Genomic DNA, 22,510 nt, shown 5'->3' with positions numbered 1-22,510 from the left:
ATATTTTTTTCAGAGATGATATTAAAAAAAACCTAAGCCACTGAATTCTGACATCATATCAAAATTGTTTTTTTAAATAAATGATTACATGTAATTGAAAAAATATTAATTCATTGTCAAAATGGTATATATTAAACTATTATACATGTTTACATGTAGAAGATAGTTTTGCTTTTATTAAGTGTGACTATATTTGAGAAATAATTCTTTGTTGAAGCCTGTTGGGAGGAATGGGTTGATTCTTATTGATTTATAGAACTGTATTCACTCCAAAAATGAGTCTATGTGTCATTATCATGTTAAGATATTTTATTTTTTATTTTATTATTCTATTCTGTTCTGTTCTGTTCTATTCTAGTCTCATTTGGTTTCCATTTTAACTTCTCTTGACTTGCACAATACTAATACCCATTTGCAAACAAAGCACTCCCAAAATCACTTGTACTGATTTATTTGCAGTCTAATCTCTGATACTTGGCACTATAACTGGATATATTAGAAATGCATTTTATTGCATAGCTGTGGTCTCAGACCTACAAAGAAATTCTTTAAAAATGATTAAATATGCAGGAAAAAATGATGCAAAGTATTTTATGCTCATAAACTGGTTCCTAATGATCTTTGTTGATCTTTTAAAAATGTTTTAAAAAACTCTTATCAGCCATAGTTTTCTTAGTATGTCATGTCACCATAGGTATTTATATGTCATACTGAGAAAGAGGTGGGCCAACGTATTTAAGCGCTTTCTCCTCACACAAACAGTAACACATTAAAGCATTCTACAGGTAGTTCTCATTCAGTGACCACTTGAAATTATGATTATGGTGAACAACCATTCCTTGTAGTTGCAGCTGTTGCAGCAACTCTGCGATCATGTGATCATGAATCACTCTCTTGGCAAATGGCTTGCAATTACAAGAATCACAGTATCCTGTGGTCACATTATCATCATTTACAATCTTCACTGCTGGCTTCCAACAAGCAAAGTCAATGGGAAAGCCAGCATGAGGTTGCAAATAGTGATCATGGGATGTTGTGCTTAACAGGCCCACAGGATTTTCCTGACAAGCGCAACTGGAACTACCATTGTAAGTCAACCTGGTCATGTGATGTTGGTCTTTAAAATCACATTGCTTAGTGACAGACTTCCCAGTCCCAATTACCATAGTTGATCTGAAGACTGCCTATGTAAGAATTGGATGCCCATCATAGAATAATGGGCAAAAATAATACTATTCCAGCAAACTTATTCTCTGCATGAAACCAATTTGTTTCCTAACTAGAAACATTGAAAAGTGCTTGTTCTTGAAGCAGTTGTGATGACTCCACTGGGTGATCAAGCTTTTAGTTTGAGAAACAGGAGCAAGATTAACAGAAATAAGTGGATCTAAACGCCTGTGAAAAGTGAATATGTGATAATAAAGAGTAAAAGTTTCATAGAGTAGAAGTACTAGGATGTCACATAGCAACCTTACTTTAAAAAGTTGTATACAGAAGTCTGTTTTATATATTCTAGATCTGTGTGCATCAAATGAATACACTCAGTGGGATTTGGAAATCAATATAGCTTCCTCCAGAGTGTAGCCTTAATGCAGACTTTGTGATAGTACACTAACAGTTGAGAAGAAAAGCATAGTTTTCTGAATAATTTTTACCCTTATTGTTTTGTCATTTTTCAAGTGTGACTTACAGCATTAGGTTTAAAAATAAAGGCACTAAAATGTTGCCAGATTCCATTGATGGAAGGTTCCAGCTACCATTTGCAATAAGTAGAGATGGAAATTTAGTAATTTGGTGTATGAATGCCCGTTTCCTGTTTTTTCTGTATTCATCATCTACCATAGTTACCACTTCATTCATGTGGAATTATATATATATATATATAAATGTTTTTTTAGGTGACTTTAGTGGCTGCTGCTGAAGACCACAGTTGTTCTCTAAGGGGGTGAATTCTGTTTAAGTGCATTCTGCTTGTCAAACTTTGCTTGCTTAAAATGGCAAACATACATTTTGCTGTTTTTTAAAAAAATTACTATTTTCTTCTGATGAATAGGTTTCCACCTGAGTGGTACTGTGACTGAACCTGCCATGCAGTCCGAGCCAGAAACTGTTTGCAATGTGGCTATCAGCTTTGATCGTTGCAAGATTACCTCAGTGACCTGTAGCTGTGGAAACAAAGACATATTTTACTGTGCCCATGTTGTGGCCCTTTCTTTATACCGGATCCGCAAGCCAGATCAGGTCAAACTGCATCTTCCCATTTCAGAGACCCTTTTTCAAATGAACAGAGACCAGCTGCAAAAATTTGTACAGTATTTGATTACAGTGCACCATACTGAAGTTTTGCCAACTGCTCAGAAACTTGCAGATGAAATCCTTTCTCAGAATTCAGAGATCAATCAAGTTCATGGTGAGTTAGTTTTTTTTTCTCTCCACTGCTTGCTCCAGAATTCTTTTTTTCTTCTTCTAGGAAAGTACTTCAGTTTAATCCTATTGATACTGTATTTCCGTAAGCTTTTTGGACTTCCTTTCATGTTCTCTCTCCAAATATGTTTAGAACAAATAACACTTTTAGCCTGTTAGTTTAATTAGGCAATGTGCAGAAAGCTAACTGAAAACTGGGAAAGGCTGCCTGTTCTTGCAGAAAAGATTGTAGTTCCATTCATGTATTATAGCGTGTGAACCACATTGAGCAGTGCTGTCCCTCTAAATATTATGCTGCAATGCTAAATAAAAGAGAGAGATGAAGTGAAATGGTCTGTTGAGGCCTTCAGATATAGGTTATAGGCTTAGATTTGCATTATCAGAATTAGCATGTGCAGATTGGATACAGCTGTCAGAAATAATTTGTGTAAGGATTGGTTTCTAATGTTGTTCCAATGTGAGAGATGCAAAAGGAGCAAGACTTCAATTGTGAAATGATGGTTGCTAGTCTTAATTTTGACCATCCATTGTAAATGTCCCTGGATATGACAGTTTTCCATGGAGAACAACTGTGGTTCAGCCACATTGAGAAAAGATGTAAATGATTATGATCTCATCTAACAATTTTCCGGTGAATTGGTGTCTATAAATTGCTAACTGCATGGAGTAACTGTAAGTGCATGGGTGTGCACTTTAACAGCCATGAGATGAAGATGCTGCTTTGAATGTTTTTGCCCAGTCCCACAGTGTTGCTCTCCTCCAGTTATCAGGGACTTTACCACTTTTCCAGGAGTTCTCAAGGACAATGCATAAGGGTTTGGACAGGCTATCAGCAAGTCCCTTTGGTAGCCCAGGATGCAGTTCATTTGGCCTGAAAATTTCAATTAATATGAAGTAAATAGATACTTTCTAGCCATGTTTCTGTCAAACTTCAATCCTGCTCATAAAAGATTTGGCATCCATTTAATTTTTCAGATGTACTACATGAAAAATATAGGTGATAATTCCAATTTGGCTAATGTCTCTTCTTCCTTCCCCACTCATCCCTATAATCTCTAGCAATTCTTTGAGGAGATGACGAGGTTTCTTTGCCATTATGAATATTTGGTTACAAATAGGAAGTTGGTGGTTTGTGACTAGCACTGACATGAGCCATGCTAATATACATCTTTGGAAATGCCTACAGATTTTATCAGAGTTTAAATGTCCTTAGAATGCATACAGTTTTGAGTAAAGAGCAAATTCCAATTTCATGTATTGTAAGTGGGACTAAATTAATACGGCACCCAAAAATGAATTATTTACTTTCACAGAATTATCAAATTGAAAGATGCCATTTAAACTATCAAATCCAAACCCCAGCATCGCAGATAGTATCTCTTTAGCCTTCAGTTAAAATAATCAAGAAAGGGAAGCCCAACTACCCCCACAAACTGATTCTACCATTACTAGAACAATATTTTTTTCTATAAGGTTTGTTCTTGAGAAGTCCATGTGGACTCCGGGTTATTACTGTATTTTTTTCAAGTTGCTTATGGATTCATTTCTTTATAGTCTGCTTTAGAATTTTCCTAGGTAAAATCAAACTAATTTTTCTAATTAGCGAGGTCTTTTCCTTTTCTTTTTGGAAAATAATGGATAATATCCAGTCATCAGGCACTTCATCTCTTTTCCAGAATTTCTCAGAGATAATACATAAGGGTTTGGCAGATAACTAGTTTTTCAGCGACCCAGGCTGAAATTAATTTGGTCATGGAAAGTAAAGTAAAGAGGTAATCCCTGACTAGATTTCTCCAAGTTTCAGGGTTTAGTTCTGCCCAAAATTTCTTGGTAGTATTAGCATAATTACAGAGCCTTGGTGGAGCAGTGGGCTAATGCCTCCTTAAGTAACACCAGCTGCCTGCAATTAGTGCAGGTTCGCATCCCACCAGGCTCAAGGTTGACTCAGCCTTCCATCCTTCCGAGGTAGGTAAAATGAGGACCCAGATTGTTGGGGGCAATAAGCTGACTTTGTAATAATGCCGCTTGGGGGGTGTATGAAAGCCCTAATAAGCAGGCATATACATAGAATGAAGGCTACTGCTAAGCTTGTAAGCCGCCCTGAGTCTTCGGAGAAGGGCGGGATATAAATGGAATTAAAATAAAATAAAAATAAATAAAATAACCTTTGTTGGGGAAGAACTGAACCAAAACAGTTGAATATATCTGTGTTTCTTTGTTACTAATATTTTATAATGTTTATTTGGCTGCTAGTATACTGATAAAGGCTTTTCTTCCCTCTCAGCAGCCTTTCCTGAGCTCAGCTCATTATGAATTCTACTTTTCTGACACACCTGTGCTGTTCTGGACTACCTGTCTGTAGTCTTCCTTTGTGATCTATTCTTATATCCATTTCCTATATTGTATGTACTGTGTCCTTTCTTGCTTTCTGCCCTTCAGTTGTTTGTATATCTAATCTTCAAAGAGAGGTGTATGTGTATACGTTTTTATGTATGAAGCTACATTGGCTTCTTTTGCTGTCACTTTTTCTTTCATTATAATTTTTTGTTTATTTTTTAACTTTAATACCTCTTTGTTATGGACCTACACCCTTCTTGAGCTTCTCTTCCTATTGGCTTCAGGAACCATAGGATCATTCCCCAACTCAGAGCAGGTTTTGTTTGAATTTGCTTCTTTGAAGTCAAAGATCTGTATTTGCCCATGGTCACTTTTCTTAAAATGAAGAGTTCTGGCTTTATATGGTAACATTCAATCAACCCTGAAGTCTGTCTCCTCCTTTACTATGACCTTGATGGGTAGATATAAGCAAATCATGATGGAAAGCTTAGAATCTCATAACATTTTGGACAAACTATGATGGCACAACATCTCAGACCTAGAAAGCTAGCCAGTTAGCATGTGAGGGATAACTAATATTTTTCATTATAAAGTATTAATAGTTGTCTTAAGTTGGAGGTTAAGACTGTGTGCTCACTGTTTAGTTTTTAGGAAACATTTGTTCCCTTGTGGTTAAGATGGATAACTTGGAAAAACTGAGCAAGTCAGGGAAGTATGAAGATGACTTTTCAGTATTATTACCAACTCTTCAGCTGTTTTAAGATTTCTTGGAGATAAGCTGGCTGGCCTGGTTATCAACTGAAGTTGTGTTAACTAATATTTTGATGTCATCTACCAAAAATATTCTTTCATAGCCTCTTGGTTTTAATTATCCCATTTTCAAAACGTATATGATTCTAATCATTTGAAATTATTGTTTAAAATAATAGAAAATTCATTCTTTACTTAGAAGAAAATTCATGAAAGTGTCATCAGCTTGATGCTTCCTGTGATAAAAGCATGCATATGCTTTTGATACCATTTATTTTTTATGGAATTTTCTATATTGAGCCAGTAACTCTTTCTCAGCAGGAGTTGTTATTGTTAATAGGAGGAGAAAGAAACTTTGTGTGTTTGCCACCTTGAGTTACTTAGTCAAATATTTAAACATTTCCTACATTTCCAAACATGTTACATATAATGAAATACTTATAGGTACTAAAATAGAGCAAAACCATTTTCTTGTTGTTGTTGTTAGTTGAGAAGTCATGTCCGACCCATCGCGACCCCATGGACAACATTCCTACAGGCCTTCCTGTCCTCTACCATCTTCTGGAGTCCATTTAAGCTCACGCCTACTGCTTTAGTGACTCCATCCAGCCGCCTCATTCTCTGTCATCCCCTTGCCGGACTCCTTTCCCAATTTTGAACCAATCAGTGGTTCTGTGTCCAGTTCTCACTGTTGCTTCTAGGCCCACATATAGGTTTCTCAAGAGACAAATAAGATGGTCTGGTATTCCCATCTGTTTAAGAACTTGCCACAATTTGTTGTGATCCACACAATCAAATGCTTTAGCATAGTCAATGAAGCAGAAGATGTTTTTCTGGAACTCTTTAGCTTTCTCCATGATCCAGCGTATGTTGGCAATTTGATCTCTAGTTTCTCTGCCTCTTCAAAATCCTGCCTATACTTCTGGTAGTTCTTGATCCACATACTGCTGGAGTCTAGCTTGTAGGATTTTAAGCATAACTTTATTAGCATGTGAAATGAGTGCAATGGTGCGATAGTTTGAACATAACCATTTTCTAGAACACTACCATTCCAGTTTAAGCATGAAAAACATATAGAAGAAAAAAATAACCCAAAGTTGAATGGTCAGTCTTGAATGTGTTGCAGGTGGTCCCACCTTGGAATGACTTTTGTGAGACTGGATCACTTTGTGCAGTTGCTATTGTCTTGAGCTTTTTGCTGATGGAATTGTAAATATCACAGTTAAGCACTGCTTAATTGTAGATCACTGTCAAAAAATAATTAAAAGTGCTGTTTTCAGATAGTCAGGTTTCCTTTTTATAAAGAGTAATACCCTTTTTAGGAAAGAATTCACACCACAGGCAAAATAAATTATAGAAAATGTTGTGTCCCGTATTTGCCTGCTTTAATTTTTACTAATTTTTAAAAATATTTTAGCCTGCTTATTTAACATTTTAAGTTTTGATTTAAAATGGTGTAAACCATCTTGAACGATATGCATTATTTGTTTACTTGCATATTGCTGTAATTCTGAAGAATTTCTAATGGTTAACCCCCAAAATAAAACATCCCTGATTCAAAACAAATATAAAAACAGCAAAACAAAACAACTATGGTAAATAATACAAAATAACATAATAACAGTAAAGCGCCTAGAACAGGGGTCGGCAACCTCAGCTCTTTTATGACTCGTGGACTTCAACTCCCAGAATTCCTGAGCCAGCTATGCTGGCTCAGGAATTCTGGGAGTTGAAGTCCACGAGTCATAAAAGAGCCGAGGTTGCTGACCCCTGGCCTAGAATAATAGCCATGGATAGGTCCACTTTGTTATTTCCTAATACTGGTGAACCACAAGCAGTTTTTCTTGAGAGATTTGTACTCGGTGACTCAATTCTGATTAGAAAAAGTAGTTAGAAAAAGAAACTGCGTGGGAAACCGTGCACTTGAAAATGCACTTGAAACATATTGGAAACCTGTGCATTTTATTAGCTGATTATTGACAAAAAATATCCTGCTGCATTTTATTATCAGATGCAGTTTCTCAGTGGTCTGCAAAGGTATGAATACAATATGTATATTTAATACGCTGCAAGAATTTTGAGAAGGATATGAGTTACTCTTGCATTAGACTAGACATACCCATTTCTTTATCATGTGTTAGTTCCATCCCGCTAATCTATTTTGTTGCTCTTCTCTGCACTCTTTCTAGAATCTCAGCATCTTTTTTGTATCAAGCTGACCAAACTGACACAGTATTCCAAGTATGATATTACCAAAGCAGTATTTAATTTTAGCCTGTTTTGTCCCATCCAAACCCCAATAGTGTTCAGATACTGAGTCAAGATTTCCTGTTGTCTCCAACTTACCCAATTAAATGTCACCTTTCTCCAAACTGCAAAGTGATCTCTTCCAATAGTTCAAGAGAAAGATGGAAAAGATCAAACCCTATTAAGCCAACCTCCCCTTCTCCTCCCTATGTCCTGACTGGAATTACCTGGTAATGAAGGACCAGTGCTAATATAAAACAGTGGCTGCAGCCCTCATAATGTCTCCAGAGGAATGCTTGCTGTTGAAAAGTCTAATAGGATAGGAAGGATATATTACCTCCTCCCCATTCTGACATAGCTCACTGACCCAAGTAACCAGTACTATTTTGGTTCTATGTCTGGACCTGATCCCAGGCTGAAAAGGCTCCAAAAAAAATCTGCTTTCTTGATGGTGCTGCAATTGACCCTCACCATCTTTTCAACAGCCTTCTCCAAAAATAGAAATTGAAGACTGCATGATAGTTATTCGGTGTAGCTGTATCCAGAAAATGCCTCTTGAAGAGAAGGTATATTACAGTTGCCTTCAAATTGGAGAGGAGATGCCCTCCACTAATGGCATTGATTATTTTCCTGATCCAAGAAGTCACACCTCTTCTGCCTCAAAGAAGGGGCCTGGATAGAGAGTAACTTGCCTACCTTATTGGAATCTTCAAGCTGCAAGAAGCCCCAGATAATTAAAGACATTGCCTTAGTCATTACTTTAAATCCCACCTATGAAGAATCAAGGCTTGGGAGAATCTGAGTGATTTTATTGGTAAGCTGCTATGCAAAAAGTTCTGTGTAGTTCTTCTATTCCTCCTAAAAAGTGAGTTGATCACCTTGAACAGTGCTTCTAGCCATCTACAGTACATAGGGAGGAAGGGAGATAGAAAGATAGAAGTTACTACACAAGGTCAGTTTATTTATTCATTTATATATTTAAAATATTTGTGTGACAACATGTAGGCAGCTGGTAACAATAATAAAATTGCAGACTATAAAACCATAAAACTAAAAAATAAATTTAAATAATCCCAAATCCTGGTGCCCCAATCATCTCCTAGGACACCTCATAGGCTCCTATGACTCTATTGCAGTGCTGGGTAAAGACACGTCTTGATGGCCTTCAAGAAAGTGATTGGCCAGATCACTGGGGGCAGGATGTCCCACAGAGTAGGGACAGACTTGGATTTATCAGACTTGGGAGTCTTTTAATTTCAGAAGCTGAAAACTGAGCATGCAATTTTTGTGCAAAGCACATATTTTGCCAGTGAGTAACGATACCTATCTCTAAGTCATAGAGGGCTATTGCTCAAGCTTTCTTTTAGCTACTGACACAATAATCTAAAGTTGTGCACACCTCCGTTCCTTTAGAGTGCTAAATATGCACAGAATTCTACCATATCAGTGCTTAAGGTCAGTGTATATATAATAGGTACAATCATATAAATCATCAATAACTGTTTTTTAGGTGGGAACAACTGGATCCTCATGCATCAGTGAAAAGATTTAAATCATAGCCTTTGTTTCTGCTGTGTAGGTGCCCCTGATCCCACAGCAGGAGCAAGTATAGATGATGAAAACTGCTGGCATTTGGATGAAGAGCAAGTTCAGGAACAAGTTAAACTCTTTCTTTCCCAAGGTGGATACCATGGATCAGGGAAACAGCTCAATTTGCTTTTTGCAAAGGTATGTAAAAAGGGATGTTTTTTTCATTTTGACAGAATGCTTTTTTATTCTTCATTTTTATATTGACTTCATAATATTTAGCCTCTTAGTAATGTTCCTGCTCCATTTCTTGGGCTGATACCATCTGGATTTCTTGGGCTACATTTTTCAGAATTCTCGGCCATTTGGAAGATTTTAAGGTACAGAAGAAAGACTACTTGATTTTAGTAGTAAACTGTTTCTTTGGAAAAAATATAGCTCAACCTTGCCAAAACCCAACCAAACAAATCTCTTGAATTTTTAAATGTCATTGCTTTGATATTGATAATAGTATGCACCCCCCACCCAATATAAAAGGACTTTCAAAATACAAAGAAAAGTGACTGGCATCCTTTTATAACTTAAGGTCATGTGATAAATCTTACAATTGTTTAAAAATTTGGGAAATCTGTACTGCCATGGGAAGATGATTATTTAATGCAGATATGTCAAACTCGCGACGTCACATGACGTCGCAAGACGTATCAGGACTGTTTTGCCATTGCCGGCAATGGGGTGGGTGCGACTTCTGGATCACGCGTCCGACCCGTGGGATGGCCGTTTGACATCCCTGATTTAATGTAAGGAATGATAGAGCACGAAGCAAAACCAGAACATTGCTTTGCAAATACTTCTGTTGCTTCTTGGGCAGTGGCATGGAATCTGAGGTAAATTGACACCATTTGGTTGATCTGTTTTGCATGCTTTATTATCAGATTTATACACAAACTGCATAAAGCAGGGGTGTCAAACTCGCAACGTTACATGATGTGTTGTGACGTATCACGATTTTTTTCCATTGCGGGCAATGGGGTGGGCGCAGTTTCAGCGTGAAGCATCCAGCCCGTGGGCTGGCAGTTTGACACCCCTGGCATAGAGCATTAAAAGGATAGAACAAACTGAAATTGTGATAGAAGATTAGAATGTTTGTAGTCAAGGGTTATACTGGTATAATGTTATGATTCAAAGTGGAATGTTGAAATTTAAAGCTAATGCCAATTCACTGCAAAGTTGGAAAATATCAGAATAATGACTTATTCTGTGTTTGGTGTTTCCAAATCAGTGTGTGCCTTGGAAGTAAAACAGGCCACCTTCAGCATCAAACAAACATGAAGCAATCAACCTGCTAAGGTTTCTAATAATTGTATTGATAAGATCATAACTGTGCTTTATAGTTGAAGTACTATACCAATCAATGGAACCACTATAGGTTTTGTGCCTCTTTGACTTTTTATAATGCTGATGGTTCTTCTACCTTGCGTTTCTCCTTAAATTTGTTCTTTTGTACTGAGTGATCAGTAAACGTCTATAGCCATTTGGGTGGGAGAAAAGTAAATGTTTTAAGCATTTTTATTCAGAGTGTGTGTGAATTTTATTTCCAAAGGGTTCATAAGAACTTTGAACTATAGAATAGACTCCTCTCATGCTGAAGGAGTGCAAAGTATACCATTATATTCTGTGAAGAATTATTTTTGCAATATAGTACATTTGAGCTACCATGAAAAGCTTTATTTTTCTCCAAAATTGTGGAATTTTCAAGTTAGTTTATTAGTCTTTTGTATTTATACTGAACCATGTAGGGATTTGCAAATATAGAATAGCCATGCAAACCTATTGACAAGAGAAAAAAATGGCACGCAAGAGCTGTCTTTTTTGTTCTCTTTATTACAGATGTTTATAAGTGTAGCTTCTTTTTAGAATTAAATACTTTCAACTGCTCCTGTCCAGTGAATTAACTCTGTGTTTGGTGATGTGGTGCACACAGTGTACACTCATTTATCCCACTTCTGCCTTTGTCTACCATCATGTTAATATTTACTTCTCCTTCTTCTCCTTCTCCTTCTCCTTCTCCTCCTTCTCCTTCTTCTTCTCCTTCTCCTTAAATGCCAAGAACAACAGCTCTAAGCTAGAGGAACATCAGTTTGAAAGTATTTACTTTCTTTTTAATGTTTTTATTAAAGTTTTAAATATTTTTAAATTTAAATTAATAATTTCTCCTTCCTACATTTCTAATATGAGACGAGACAAATCGAGATGAAATCATGAGATCAGTATTGCGCTACTTCATAATAAAAAATTCTGTCTCTTCATTTTACAAATATTTACTTTTTAAAACTGTGTACTTACAATACTTACTGTTGGTATGAATTGGCAATTTTGATTGTTCAGTAGTAATCCTGTGTTTCCACTGACCTCTCACTTGCTTCTAGCAATATATTATTTCATTTGTTTTTTAAAAAATTGTAGTAAACTACATCTTTTATATTGTAGGTGCGAGAGATGTTAAAGATGAGAGATTCAAATGGTGCTCGTATGCTGACACTGATAACAGAACAGTTCATGGCTGACCCACGGCTGTCACTTTGGAGACAACAAGGAACTGCAATGACAGACAAATATAGGCAGCTGTGGGATGAACTAGGTAAATCCAAATAATTTTGCAGAAGCTTTTAACAGAGTGGAGGAAATATTAAGTGTTTTGAGTATCCCTAGTTCTTGTTAATAGAATGTGTATTTGTTGCCAGATTTTGGGAATATGGCAACCTGGGAACTTGTTTTCAGAGGCAAAATTAGTTCATTTTTGCTAAAGCCAAGGATGTACAGCCAAAAATAACTGCTCCATGAAATGTTTAATAGTAGAAGCTGGAATATAAACATTTCCTATGTAATAAGTAACCCATTGTATTAACAAGGGCTCGATCTGCAGTTATTAATAGTAAATGTTTACCTTCATAATTATGCACCTCTTTGATTCCAAAATGTCTTTGAAAGGGCATACTCCTTCACTAATCAGTTTTCAGTTGGTGTTGAAAATTGTATAATGTTAGTTCAAAACGCTTCTCACATATTTTTTTAATCAGGTGGGTGGTCTGTGTATATCTCAGTGTAACATATCTTTTTGGTGCTATACTTGAGTTTCTGCTCTGTAAAGATGAGCGGGGCAGGGAGGGGGAGAAACCCTGATAATTGGCCAAACTAGGGTCATTTATCAAATTCATTGCAAGCTCACTATCCTAACCAAAAGCTTTACGGTCCTATGTTTATATGAGTTACTGAATGTGCATTTGGAACTTTTTGTATGAAGAATGAGGTATGTACTTGCTGATTTGAGCTGGTAGTAGCAGCTGAACTTTGTGTTAAAATTTGTTCTGGGTCAAATAGAGTTTTCTGTTTGAAAATTAGAAGAACACAAGCTGAGAACAAGCTGTGTTTCATGCCTTTAAGTATGGTCTTATGAGTATCTTAATCAACTTTTAATTGAAACCAAAACTAAAACAAACACCATAGTTATAATTCATACAGTGTTATTTTGGTGTGTTGTGTATTTTGGAATAGGAGTACTATATTTCTATATGGCTCCAAATGAAATGAATATAACACTGAAAGTTCCAAAGGAGCAAATTACAAGCTGCAGCTATTTCAGTTTATCTTTCTTACAGACATGCAGTCAGTAAGGGAATCTTTGCAACAAATTCCATCAGCATTTCCCTGGATGTGCTATATTTAATAATAACCTTGTGTGTACAGTATTACCAAGATCTGTTTCCTGGGGCTGGGGCCATATTTTGGCTCAGTATGTATCAGTTTGACATTCTTAGAGGAATTGCTTAAGAATGGCTAGTTCAGGGAAACAATTACTTTTCAACATGTAAGTTCCATGTCCTTCAAATATTCCTAATAATCCATGCTGAGTGAGTAAACCTAAACATGGATTGTTGGATCAGAAGGGGACAAGTGTCTTTCTGACTGAATTTAACAAGGATCTGATGTATCATTGAGAACTCCTAGGTTAACAGCTAGATTTCATAGCAGCCTCAACTCCCTGTCTTAATTAAACACTATATTATAGTAGTATTATCTCTTCCGTGTTAGTAACTAATTTTCAGGTGTTGACATCTGATCAAATAGAGCTGCTAATCCTTCTCTTTGCCCACTTACCCCATATTCAGCTTCCAATGTGTAACTAGGCAGAAAAGGCCATTAGATTTTGTGTTGGTTAATATTAGCAAGTAGCTATTTCTCTGTGGTAGAATCTATTCTGGGAAGTTACAAGTAGGAGCAGGTAAATTACAGATTTTCTACTTCTGATTTAAAACTGAACAGGTGATATATTGATTCCAAGAATTTCTGGACAAAGCTGATTTTGTTGGTCAGCTTTTCACCTGATTTCAGGCCAGGGCTAAGAATGAAATTACTGATATTGGGAGAAAAATAGAATGTGTATCTCTGTTGGCTTCTTCAGGCTCCTTGCTGTACCATTAGAATGTATATGTAAATATGAACACCATTTCCAGTGTTGCTTCTCCACCCTTGCAGGGTAGTTTCAGGTTGTGTTGAAAAATTACTCTGCTCCAGGAGGTATGCCAATAGCTTTGATTTATTATCCAGTATAATTCTTATCTGCATGAAACCTCAGAGGAAACCTATGGGAAGCTTTCTGTATCAGTGAGTCTCTGAGCCTGGAAAAAAAAAACTGATCAAGAGTAAGTAGCTCACAGCTCAATCCACACAATAAATAGAATATGGAAGTTCAATTATGCCCTGAATCTTCTGTTCAATCCAGGACTTAAAATCCTCAAAATAATTGCTTTCTTATTACTTAATTTCTGTTTTCCCGCTTTTCAAATAATTGCTTGTGTCAGATTCCATTCAAACACCTGAAAGAGAAGAGAGTGCCAAATAAAGTGACCAACATAGATTTGTTAATTTTGTATTGGCCTGGTTTGGAAATAAGTCAGGTTAGATTTTCTCCCATTGAAAAGCTGTTACAACATTCCTTAATCTTTGGAAGCATCAGTATAAATATTCTGCTCATGGTTATTCAATGTGATTGTGATTTATAGTTTTATGTTTCCGTAATGTATTTTAGTTGTCTAAGCAATGGAACTACTCAAGGTGAGATTTTGATTTTATTTAGTCCTTTTTGAGAGGGCAAGTCATGAGCCTTGCATTAAAAGTTAATCCTCTAGTTTCCACTTAGCTCTTTTAGCTGTCCCCAGTTCTTTGAACCTACCTATTTCAGAGTATTGAGCTTAAATGGACTCCCGAAGATGGTAGAGGACAGGAAGGCCTGGAGGAACATTGTCCATAGGGTCGCGATGGGTCGGACACGACTTCGCAACTAACAACAACAACAACAATTTCAGAGTATCCCTAAAGAAGATTTGATATAACACCCTTTGAATGCCAGGATCTTCTCAATTTTCTCTTATAATCTTACTCCTCTAAAGTCCTCCAATATTTGAAATTTGATGTTTGTGCTTCATTACTTGAGCTTTGATGTTTGAGTTTGGGAATGGTTTTCAATCCGTATTTGCAAGAAAAAGGAAAATATTTTGTTTTAAAATCATAAAAAATCATAAACATTTTTTACCCCTCCTGCAAATGCAGAATGAAAGTCATTGGGCAATTTGAGCACGTATAAAAAGTGAAATAAAAGCTCACTTTCATTTGCAGGTTTACACCTGTTTACAGGTTAGCCCTAAAGTCAACTAGCTACTAAGCTTTCTTAAGCAAGTTCTCAGGTGGCAGAAATTTCCCAAGATCAGACAGGTTTCACTGCCTTTCCTCCCTTGGGAAGAGGCCACCTTTTATAAAAGGATGTTAAAGAAGTATTCTGCTTGTAGGAACAATATGTTTGCAGAAAGGCTAAAGTAACAAGATGCTAATTGAAGTTCAGCCAATGTTTGCGAGATTCCCACAGTCATGAGGGCTATGAGAATACTTCTTTTGAAGGTAACATTCACTTAATATGTTAATAATGAGTAAAAGGAATTTCCAGCTTTTCCTTTATAAGACTAAAGAGGTTAGCTGGCAGGGTGGCCTGTAAAAATCAAGAGTTGCTATTTTGACAGGAGACATACATTTACATTTGAATCACCAAACAAGCCAGGGAGGGGGTATTAATTATTCCTAGAAGTGGCAGGACATGTTTATATAGCAAACATGTGATTTGGTCAGCTTGCCCTTATTAATAATCAATTTAGTTTGTAGATGAGTTTGGGTCATGGAAGTGCTTTTCTGTCAAAACCCCAGACACAATATCTCAGTTTTTTGAACACTCTGTCAAAGGACATATGCATTGATACTGAATTTGCTTTCATTTTTAGAGCAAGTAAAAGTTAAAGTTAAAATTTAATGTGAATTAAACTGAATTTAGATTCTAAATTCTTTAAAAATTGGATTCTTTTTGATGCTATGTTATATTTGCTTTATGTGTGGCATGCATACATACTGGTGGATCTTTTGCAGATGATGGTTCAATTTAGATTTTATATGCATATTCCCCCCTTCATGGATTACTGCTTTGTCGTGGCAAAGGGGCTTGCGTAATTCAATGAAGCTATGAGCTATGCCGTGCAGGGCCACCCAAGACGGACAGGTCATAGCAGAGAGTTCTGACAAAACATGATCCACTGGAGAAGGAAATGGCAACCCAGTTCATTATCTTTGCCATGGAAACCCCATGGACAGTACCAAAAGGCAAAACGATATGATGCTGGAAGATGAGTCCCTCAGTTGGAAGGTGTCCAATATGCTATTGGGGAAGAGCAGAGAGCTAATACTAATAGCGCCAGAAAGAATGAAGCGACTGGGCCAAAGCCGAAAGGACGCTCAGCTGTGGATGTATCTGGTGGTGAAAGGAAAGTCCAATGCTGTAAAGATTTTTTCTCCATAGGAACCTGGAATGTAAGATCCATGAATCAAGGAAAGCTGGACGTGGTCAAACAAGAGATGACAAGACTGAACATCAACATCTTAGGTATCAGCGAACTAAAATGGACAGGAATGGGTGAATTCAGATGACCATCAGGTATACTACTGCGGGCAAGAATCCCTCAGAACAAATGGAATAGCTTTCATAGTCAATAAAATAGTAGGAAAAGCAGTACTGGAATACAATCCCCAAAATGACAGAATGATCTCTGTTCGAATCCAAGGCAAACCATTCAATATCACAGTAGTCCAAGTCTATTCCCCAACCACCGGTGCTGAAGAGGATGAAATTGACCAGTTCTATGAAGCCCTACAGCACCATATAGAACTAACACCAAAAATGATGTTCTTATCATCATGGGGAATTGGAATGCTAAAGTAGGAAGCCAAACGATAACTGGAATAACAGGCAAGTTTGGGCTTGGAATACAAAATGAAGCAGGGCACAGGCTGATAGAATTTTGTCAAGAGAATATGATGGTCACAGCAAACACTCTTTTCCAACAACCCAAGAAACGGCTCTACACATGGACATCACCAGACAGTCAACACAGAAATCAGATTGACTATGTGCTCTGCAGCCAAAGATGGAGAAGCTCTATCCAGTCAGTAAAAACAAGACCAGGAGCTGACTGTGGCTCAGACCATGAGCTTCTCGTTGCAAAATTTAAGCTTAAACTGAAGAAAGTAGGGAAAAGCACTAGGCCACTCAGGTATGAATTAAATCATATCCCTGACGAATCCACTGTAGAGGTGACAAATAGATTTAAGGAATTAGATCTGATAGACAGAATGCCTGAAGAACTATGGGCGAAGGTACGCAATATTGTACAAGAAGTAGCAACTAAAACCATCCCAAAGAAAAAGAAATGCAAGAAAGCAAAATGGCTGTCTGAGGAAGCTTTGCAAATAGCTGAAGAAAGGAGGGAAGCGAAAGGCAAGGGAGAAAAAGAAAGATACACCCAGCTGAATGCAGAATTCCATAGAATAGCTAGAAGAGATGCCTTCTTAAATGAACAGTGCAAAGAAATGGAAGAAAACAATAGAATATGGAGGACCAGAGATCTCTTCAAGAAAATTGGAAAGATGAAGGGAACGTTTCATGCAAAAATGGGCATGATAAAGGACCAAAATGGCAGGGACCTAACAGAGGCAGAAGAGATTAAGAAGAGGTGGCAAAATTACACAGAAGAACTATACAAGAATGAGCTTAATGTCCCTGATAACCACGATGAGGTGGTCACGGATCTTGAGCCAGACATCCTAGAATGTGAAGTGAAGTGGGCCTTAGGAAAGCTGAGTAACAACAAAGCTAGTGGAGGTGACAGTATTCCAGCTGAGCTATTCAAAATCTTAAAAGACGATGCAGTAAAAGTGCTACACTCAATTTGCCAACAAATTTGGAAAACTCAACAGTGGCCACAGGATTGGAAAAGATCAGTTTACATTCCAGTTCCAAAGAAAGGCAGTGCCAAAGAATGTTCAAACTATCGTACCATTGCACTTATTTCACACACTCCAGAAGATAGTAGAGGACAGGAAGGCCTGGAGGAACGTTGTCCATGGGGTCGCGATGGGTCGGACACGACTTCGCAGCTAACAACAACATACATATTCCACTTTAAAGTTGTGAAGAATTTACTAGGCATCTGGAAGATAAAGCATGTCCTATACATGGGACTAAGGTTATAATTTGTAAAGTACTCCGGAATGATTTTGAATACAGTGTATAATTATGAGGAAGTAAGAAGAATTTTTGTATTTTATCTACTGCTTGTAGACTGGATCTCTACCCCTTGTGCTGATGAACACCTTCAGGGCAGTAACAGGAAGCTGGATTAGAGTGGAAGTTAATGCATCCTTTAGGCAGGGACTTTTACTACCAGTTTAAAGAAGGCAGTGTTGAGTCTCTTCTTCAAGTAGCCATCACCTGATTAGATGTTTTGGAAAACTACCAGCCTGACTCCAAGGTAGTGGAAAAGGTGATATCTCTCCAGTTATAGAAGATCCTGGATGAACAGGTTATATGGATACTTTTCATGTGGTTTCAGGCCTAAGCATGGAACTGAGACTATTTTGCATATCAATCACAGTCTGAACAATTTATGCACAATTTATACCACTTAAAATATAAGTCAGTAATAATTCTAAAACTTTGCATTTTAGAGCTTGAATAAAGTTCTAGTTAGGCAAACATGTTTAAATAACTAGCTCTTTAAAAACCCACTGTAATATATATAGTGAGAGGGCTAATATTCTGGTTCTGTATTAAGGCATTCCTGTTTCCTGTGCCTATTGTGTTGTTGGGTCTTATGAATAGGACAGTGAATAAGACTACAGGTGCATATGTATAACATTTTTATTAAGGAAATGTTTTACAAAATTAGATAAATATGATAAAAATGTAAAATAAAAATGAAATAAAGAAAAAAGGTATTAAAAATAGAAAGTAAAGAGAGAAAATCAAAACAAAATAAAATAAAAACAGAAACCCTTAAAGAATCAGATTTCAATCTTTTTTACAGCAATTATAAACATACTTGAATCTGTTTTCCCCCTTCTAAATCATACAACGTAGTTCCCTTCTCTTCCTATCAACCTTTATTACCGTAATTGGTAAATCCCAAAATCACTATTTCATTTTTATCCATTTTCAGCAAAAAGTCCATAAAGCCTTTTCAGTCTTTTATAAAAGTAGTTGCTGTTCCTTTCTTAGACTTTATAGCAGACATGTCAAACACAAGGCCCGGGGGCCGGATCCGGCCCGCGAAGTGGTTTCATGTGGCCCGTGAAGCCATCCTGGAAACAGTGAGGGAACGGCCCCCACTGCCTTGGCCCTGGCCCAGAGACCCTCCTTCTGCCAGAGACCCTCAGATCTGTCCCACTCCTGCCCAGGCCCCCAAAGGCACCCTTGATGCGAATGATGTAGAGCTGGCCATGCCCACCCAGTAGGCCATACGCACTCTAGCCACGCCCACCCAGTAGGCCACACCCACCCTGGCCATACCCACCCGGCCCCTTGAGGGCAACCGCAATGCTGATGCGGCCCTCAATGAAATTGAGTTTGACACCCCTGCTTTATAGGCTTATTTTAATGGTCAGTTAGCTGTGTATGCAGAGCTATTAGGTGAGTTTGCTGTATGTCACTTAGATTTACTAAATCAGTGTTGTATATTTTCAGTTACTTGATCCAAAAGTATTGAATGACTTGGGCATTTCTGGCCCTCTGTAAGTACTACATTGCTGCAGGCTTGCTTTAGAATTAAATTCCGAGAGCTACTAGTTATAGAGAAAAGTGTTGTCAGCACATGGGATCTGCAAGTTAATTGGTGTTTTCTGTTTATTCCTGGCTGTGATATGGAATTGGAAGCCCTTTGGCACCTTGAAAGATGCAGGCCCTGAGTACAATTGTTACATATCACTTATCAGGAGCGACACAAATAGTGTTCCCTATTCAAAAGCTGAATTACTGACCATTTTAAATACAAGTATCACAGTTTTAAACTAAGCCCCAATATAATTAAGCCCTTGAATATAATTTAGATGTCCCATTAGCAAAAGCTAAGTGCAAAATTAAATGAAAATAAGTCTACATAAAAAAACTGAAATGCAAAACAGACTAACTAAATGTATCAACCTAAACCTTGGTGGAGCAGTGGCCTGATGCCTCCTTAAGTAACACCAGCTGCCTGCAATTAGTGCAGGTTCCCATCCCACCAGGCTCAAGGTTGACTCAGCCTTCCATCCTTCCGAGGTAGGTAAAATGAGGACCCAGATTGTTGGGGGCAATTAAGCTGACTTTGTAATAATGCCGCTTGGGGTGTGTGTGAAAGCCCTAATAAGCAGGCATATACATAGAATGAAGGCTACTGCTAAGTTTGTAAGCCACCCTGAGTCTTCGGAGAAGGGCGGGATATAAATAGAATGAAAATAAAAATAAAAAAATAAATAAACCAAACTGTAATTGGCACAGTTACTGTTATCGAAGTAGGGTTGCTCTTGTGACAGCTTAATAAAGCTGAAACTATTAAATTTCTGAGGCTTTATCTGATAAGTGCAGTCAAGCAGAAGAATCTGTGAGACAAGTATCTATGCCTGGTAGAGTGATGGAGCCCAGCAACTTGTCAACATATAGATTACAGGTCCAGATGTATGCGTGGTTTCCCCACAGTTTCTGTTTTTCATTACCCCTTCCTATCTTCTCCCATCCTATAATGTCTCCTATGCTAGCTATTATCACATAGATCTTGTATTTCAAAATGCTCATGTCAACTCCCTCAACATACATATAAGAGAGCTTTTTAAAATTAAAAATGTGCATCCAGCATCAATCAGCTCTCTTAAGAATGAGTGGAAACCATTGACAACAAACGTCCTTGTGCATCTAAGACAGAAATGGATTGTTGACCAGCTTATTTAAAATTCCTCAGCTTTGTTTCCCATTATTGACATGAGGTTTGTCCTTTTGTATTATAGAAGTACTCCAGTTTTCCCAACTTTCCCAAGGAACTTTATTTTTTTCCTGCACAGAGAAAAAAGAGCTAATTAGATTGCCGTGGCCTTTGCAATGATTGTTCATTGATTTCTCATTATAGAAGATGGGAGACACTGTTAATAATATATAGTAGTTAGTGCTTTAGTTTCCCAGTCAATGTGGAGTTCCTGCAGAATAGAATCATGTTTAAAGATGTAACTTGGCAACAGTTTATACAATGGCCCATTCAGGCTCACTGGGAAACCATGCCAGACCAAAGCCAAACCAAAGCAAAATGTTATACGAACCAAATAGCATAAACTAAAATAATAAATTAAAAATACAGATTTATAACAAAAATCATGAAAGTTACTACACATTGCAGGGTCAAGCAGAAATAGTGGTGGAATACAATTTAACAATTTAGCTATGAGGTTCTCAGCTAAGAGAAGACCATTCTCTTCTAAGTACCACAACTATGAGTTAGTGTAATATAGTTATGCAGTTCACCACGGCATATAAAAACAGCAGTGCAAAGCTCATGTGAACTGATTATACAACAGACAGGAAGGAATTTACTTTTGTACAAAGCTGTTGCTGGAGCTTCCTTCCACCAGTGAGGAGAGCAAATCATTAAATTGAGCAAAGTTACGGACTTTCTTGGGAGTTAGATGAAGAATATTAAGTTGGCATGGGACACATGACCACGGAGACATCCTCAGACAAGCGCTGGCTCTTCGGCTTTGAAACGGAGATGAGCACCGCCTCCTAGAGTTGGAAATGACTAGTGCGCATGTGCGGGGGAACCTTTACCTTTTACACACACACACACACACACACACACACATACACACACACACACGTGTGTGTGTGTGTGTGTGTGTAAATTTGTTTGGTTTTTTTGGATTGCTAACAAAGAATTAAAGGGAGACTGATACAGCTATTTCAAACTTATTTGTTCTCATCAGTCAACCACACCCTTCTGAGATTCGAACCTGGGCTGATTGCACATTAGGCAATTGTTCTAACCCTTAGGACACACACACACACACACACACACACACACACACACACACACACACACACAGAACCCTTATTTTAAAAACAATATAAAACAGTGGCTTCAGTTTCGAGCTTTGAATATTATTGTCTTTTGTATCTACTGAACCTTAAGAGATTCCCCTCTTTAAACTCATTTAAAATATTTTGAAAAATGAATAGAACAATGTGTTTTGGGAATATGTATATTTGTGTGTGAGTATATGCTGATCATTTCTGAAAGCTCTGGGCTTCTAGCATTATACAGATTTGTTGTTCTGAGCCACGCACACAAATCTAGAAATGCAGGGAAAGCTTGAAGCCAAAGGGCAGAGAGCTGCTGTTCATCAAAGAGTACTAATCTCATTTTTGCTGAGCTGTGTTTATGGTAGGGATCTATAGTCAGTTTTGGTTCTTTGTTACAGTCATATCTAGAAATACATTTTGTCAAATGACAATATGCCACACAGGCTGCACACTCTACTTCAAAATATATAAAGGTCTTAGATTGGTAGTGGGAAGGGGGAGGGGATTATAGAAGAAAAAGCCAGGACAAGATTCAAAACTGTCACCTTGTACAGGGACTGGGGTCCTTGGTGCTCTCTGAACTTGATTGGTTTTTTTGCAGTCTAATTAATAACTAGTCTATTTTCTACATTGCCTTGAGGTTCAAAAAGGAAAAAGAAAATATATGTTGAACTCTAATGACAATGATAAGTGGACTGTTCAGATTGTATTTTGAATTAGTGAAAATTATTCCTTTGGGAATTAGACCAT

General features: G+C 37.4%; 1 protein-coding gene across 2 annotated transcripts in view; it reads left to right on the top strand.

Annotated features, from left to right (window-relative positions):
- The window catches only part of ZSWIM6 (zinc finger SWIM-type containing 6), a gene marked incomplete at its 5' end in the record, with an annotated part of 118,526 nt that overhangs the window by 50,642 nt on the left and 45,374 nt on the right, over positions 1-22,510 (top strand). For both annotated transcript variants that reach the window (XM_083351505.1, XM_083351504.1), the window contains 3 exons: positions 2,054-2,410; positions 9,338-9,486; positions 11,776-11,926. In XM_083351505.1, the coding sequence (XP_083207631.1) occupies positions 2,054-2,410; positions 9,338-9,486; positions 11,776-11,926 (657 nt within the window). The remainder of the gene's footprint in view (positions 1-2,053; positions 2,411-9,337; positions 9,487-11,775; positions 11,927-22,510) is intronic.

Source organism: Vipera ursinii (genome assembly GCF_947247035.1).
Source record: "Vipera ursinii genome assembly, chromosome: 2".
NCBI classification, from domain to species: Eukaryota; Metazoa; Chordata; class Lepidosauria; order Squamata; family Viperidae; genus Vipera; species Vipera ursinii.
Note: the sequence above shows the minus strand (reverse complement) of the source record. Positions and strands in the feature narration are given on the sequence as shown.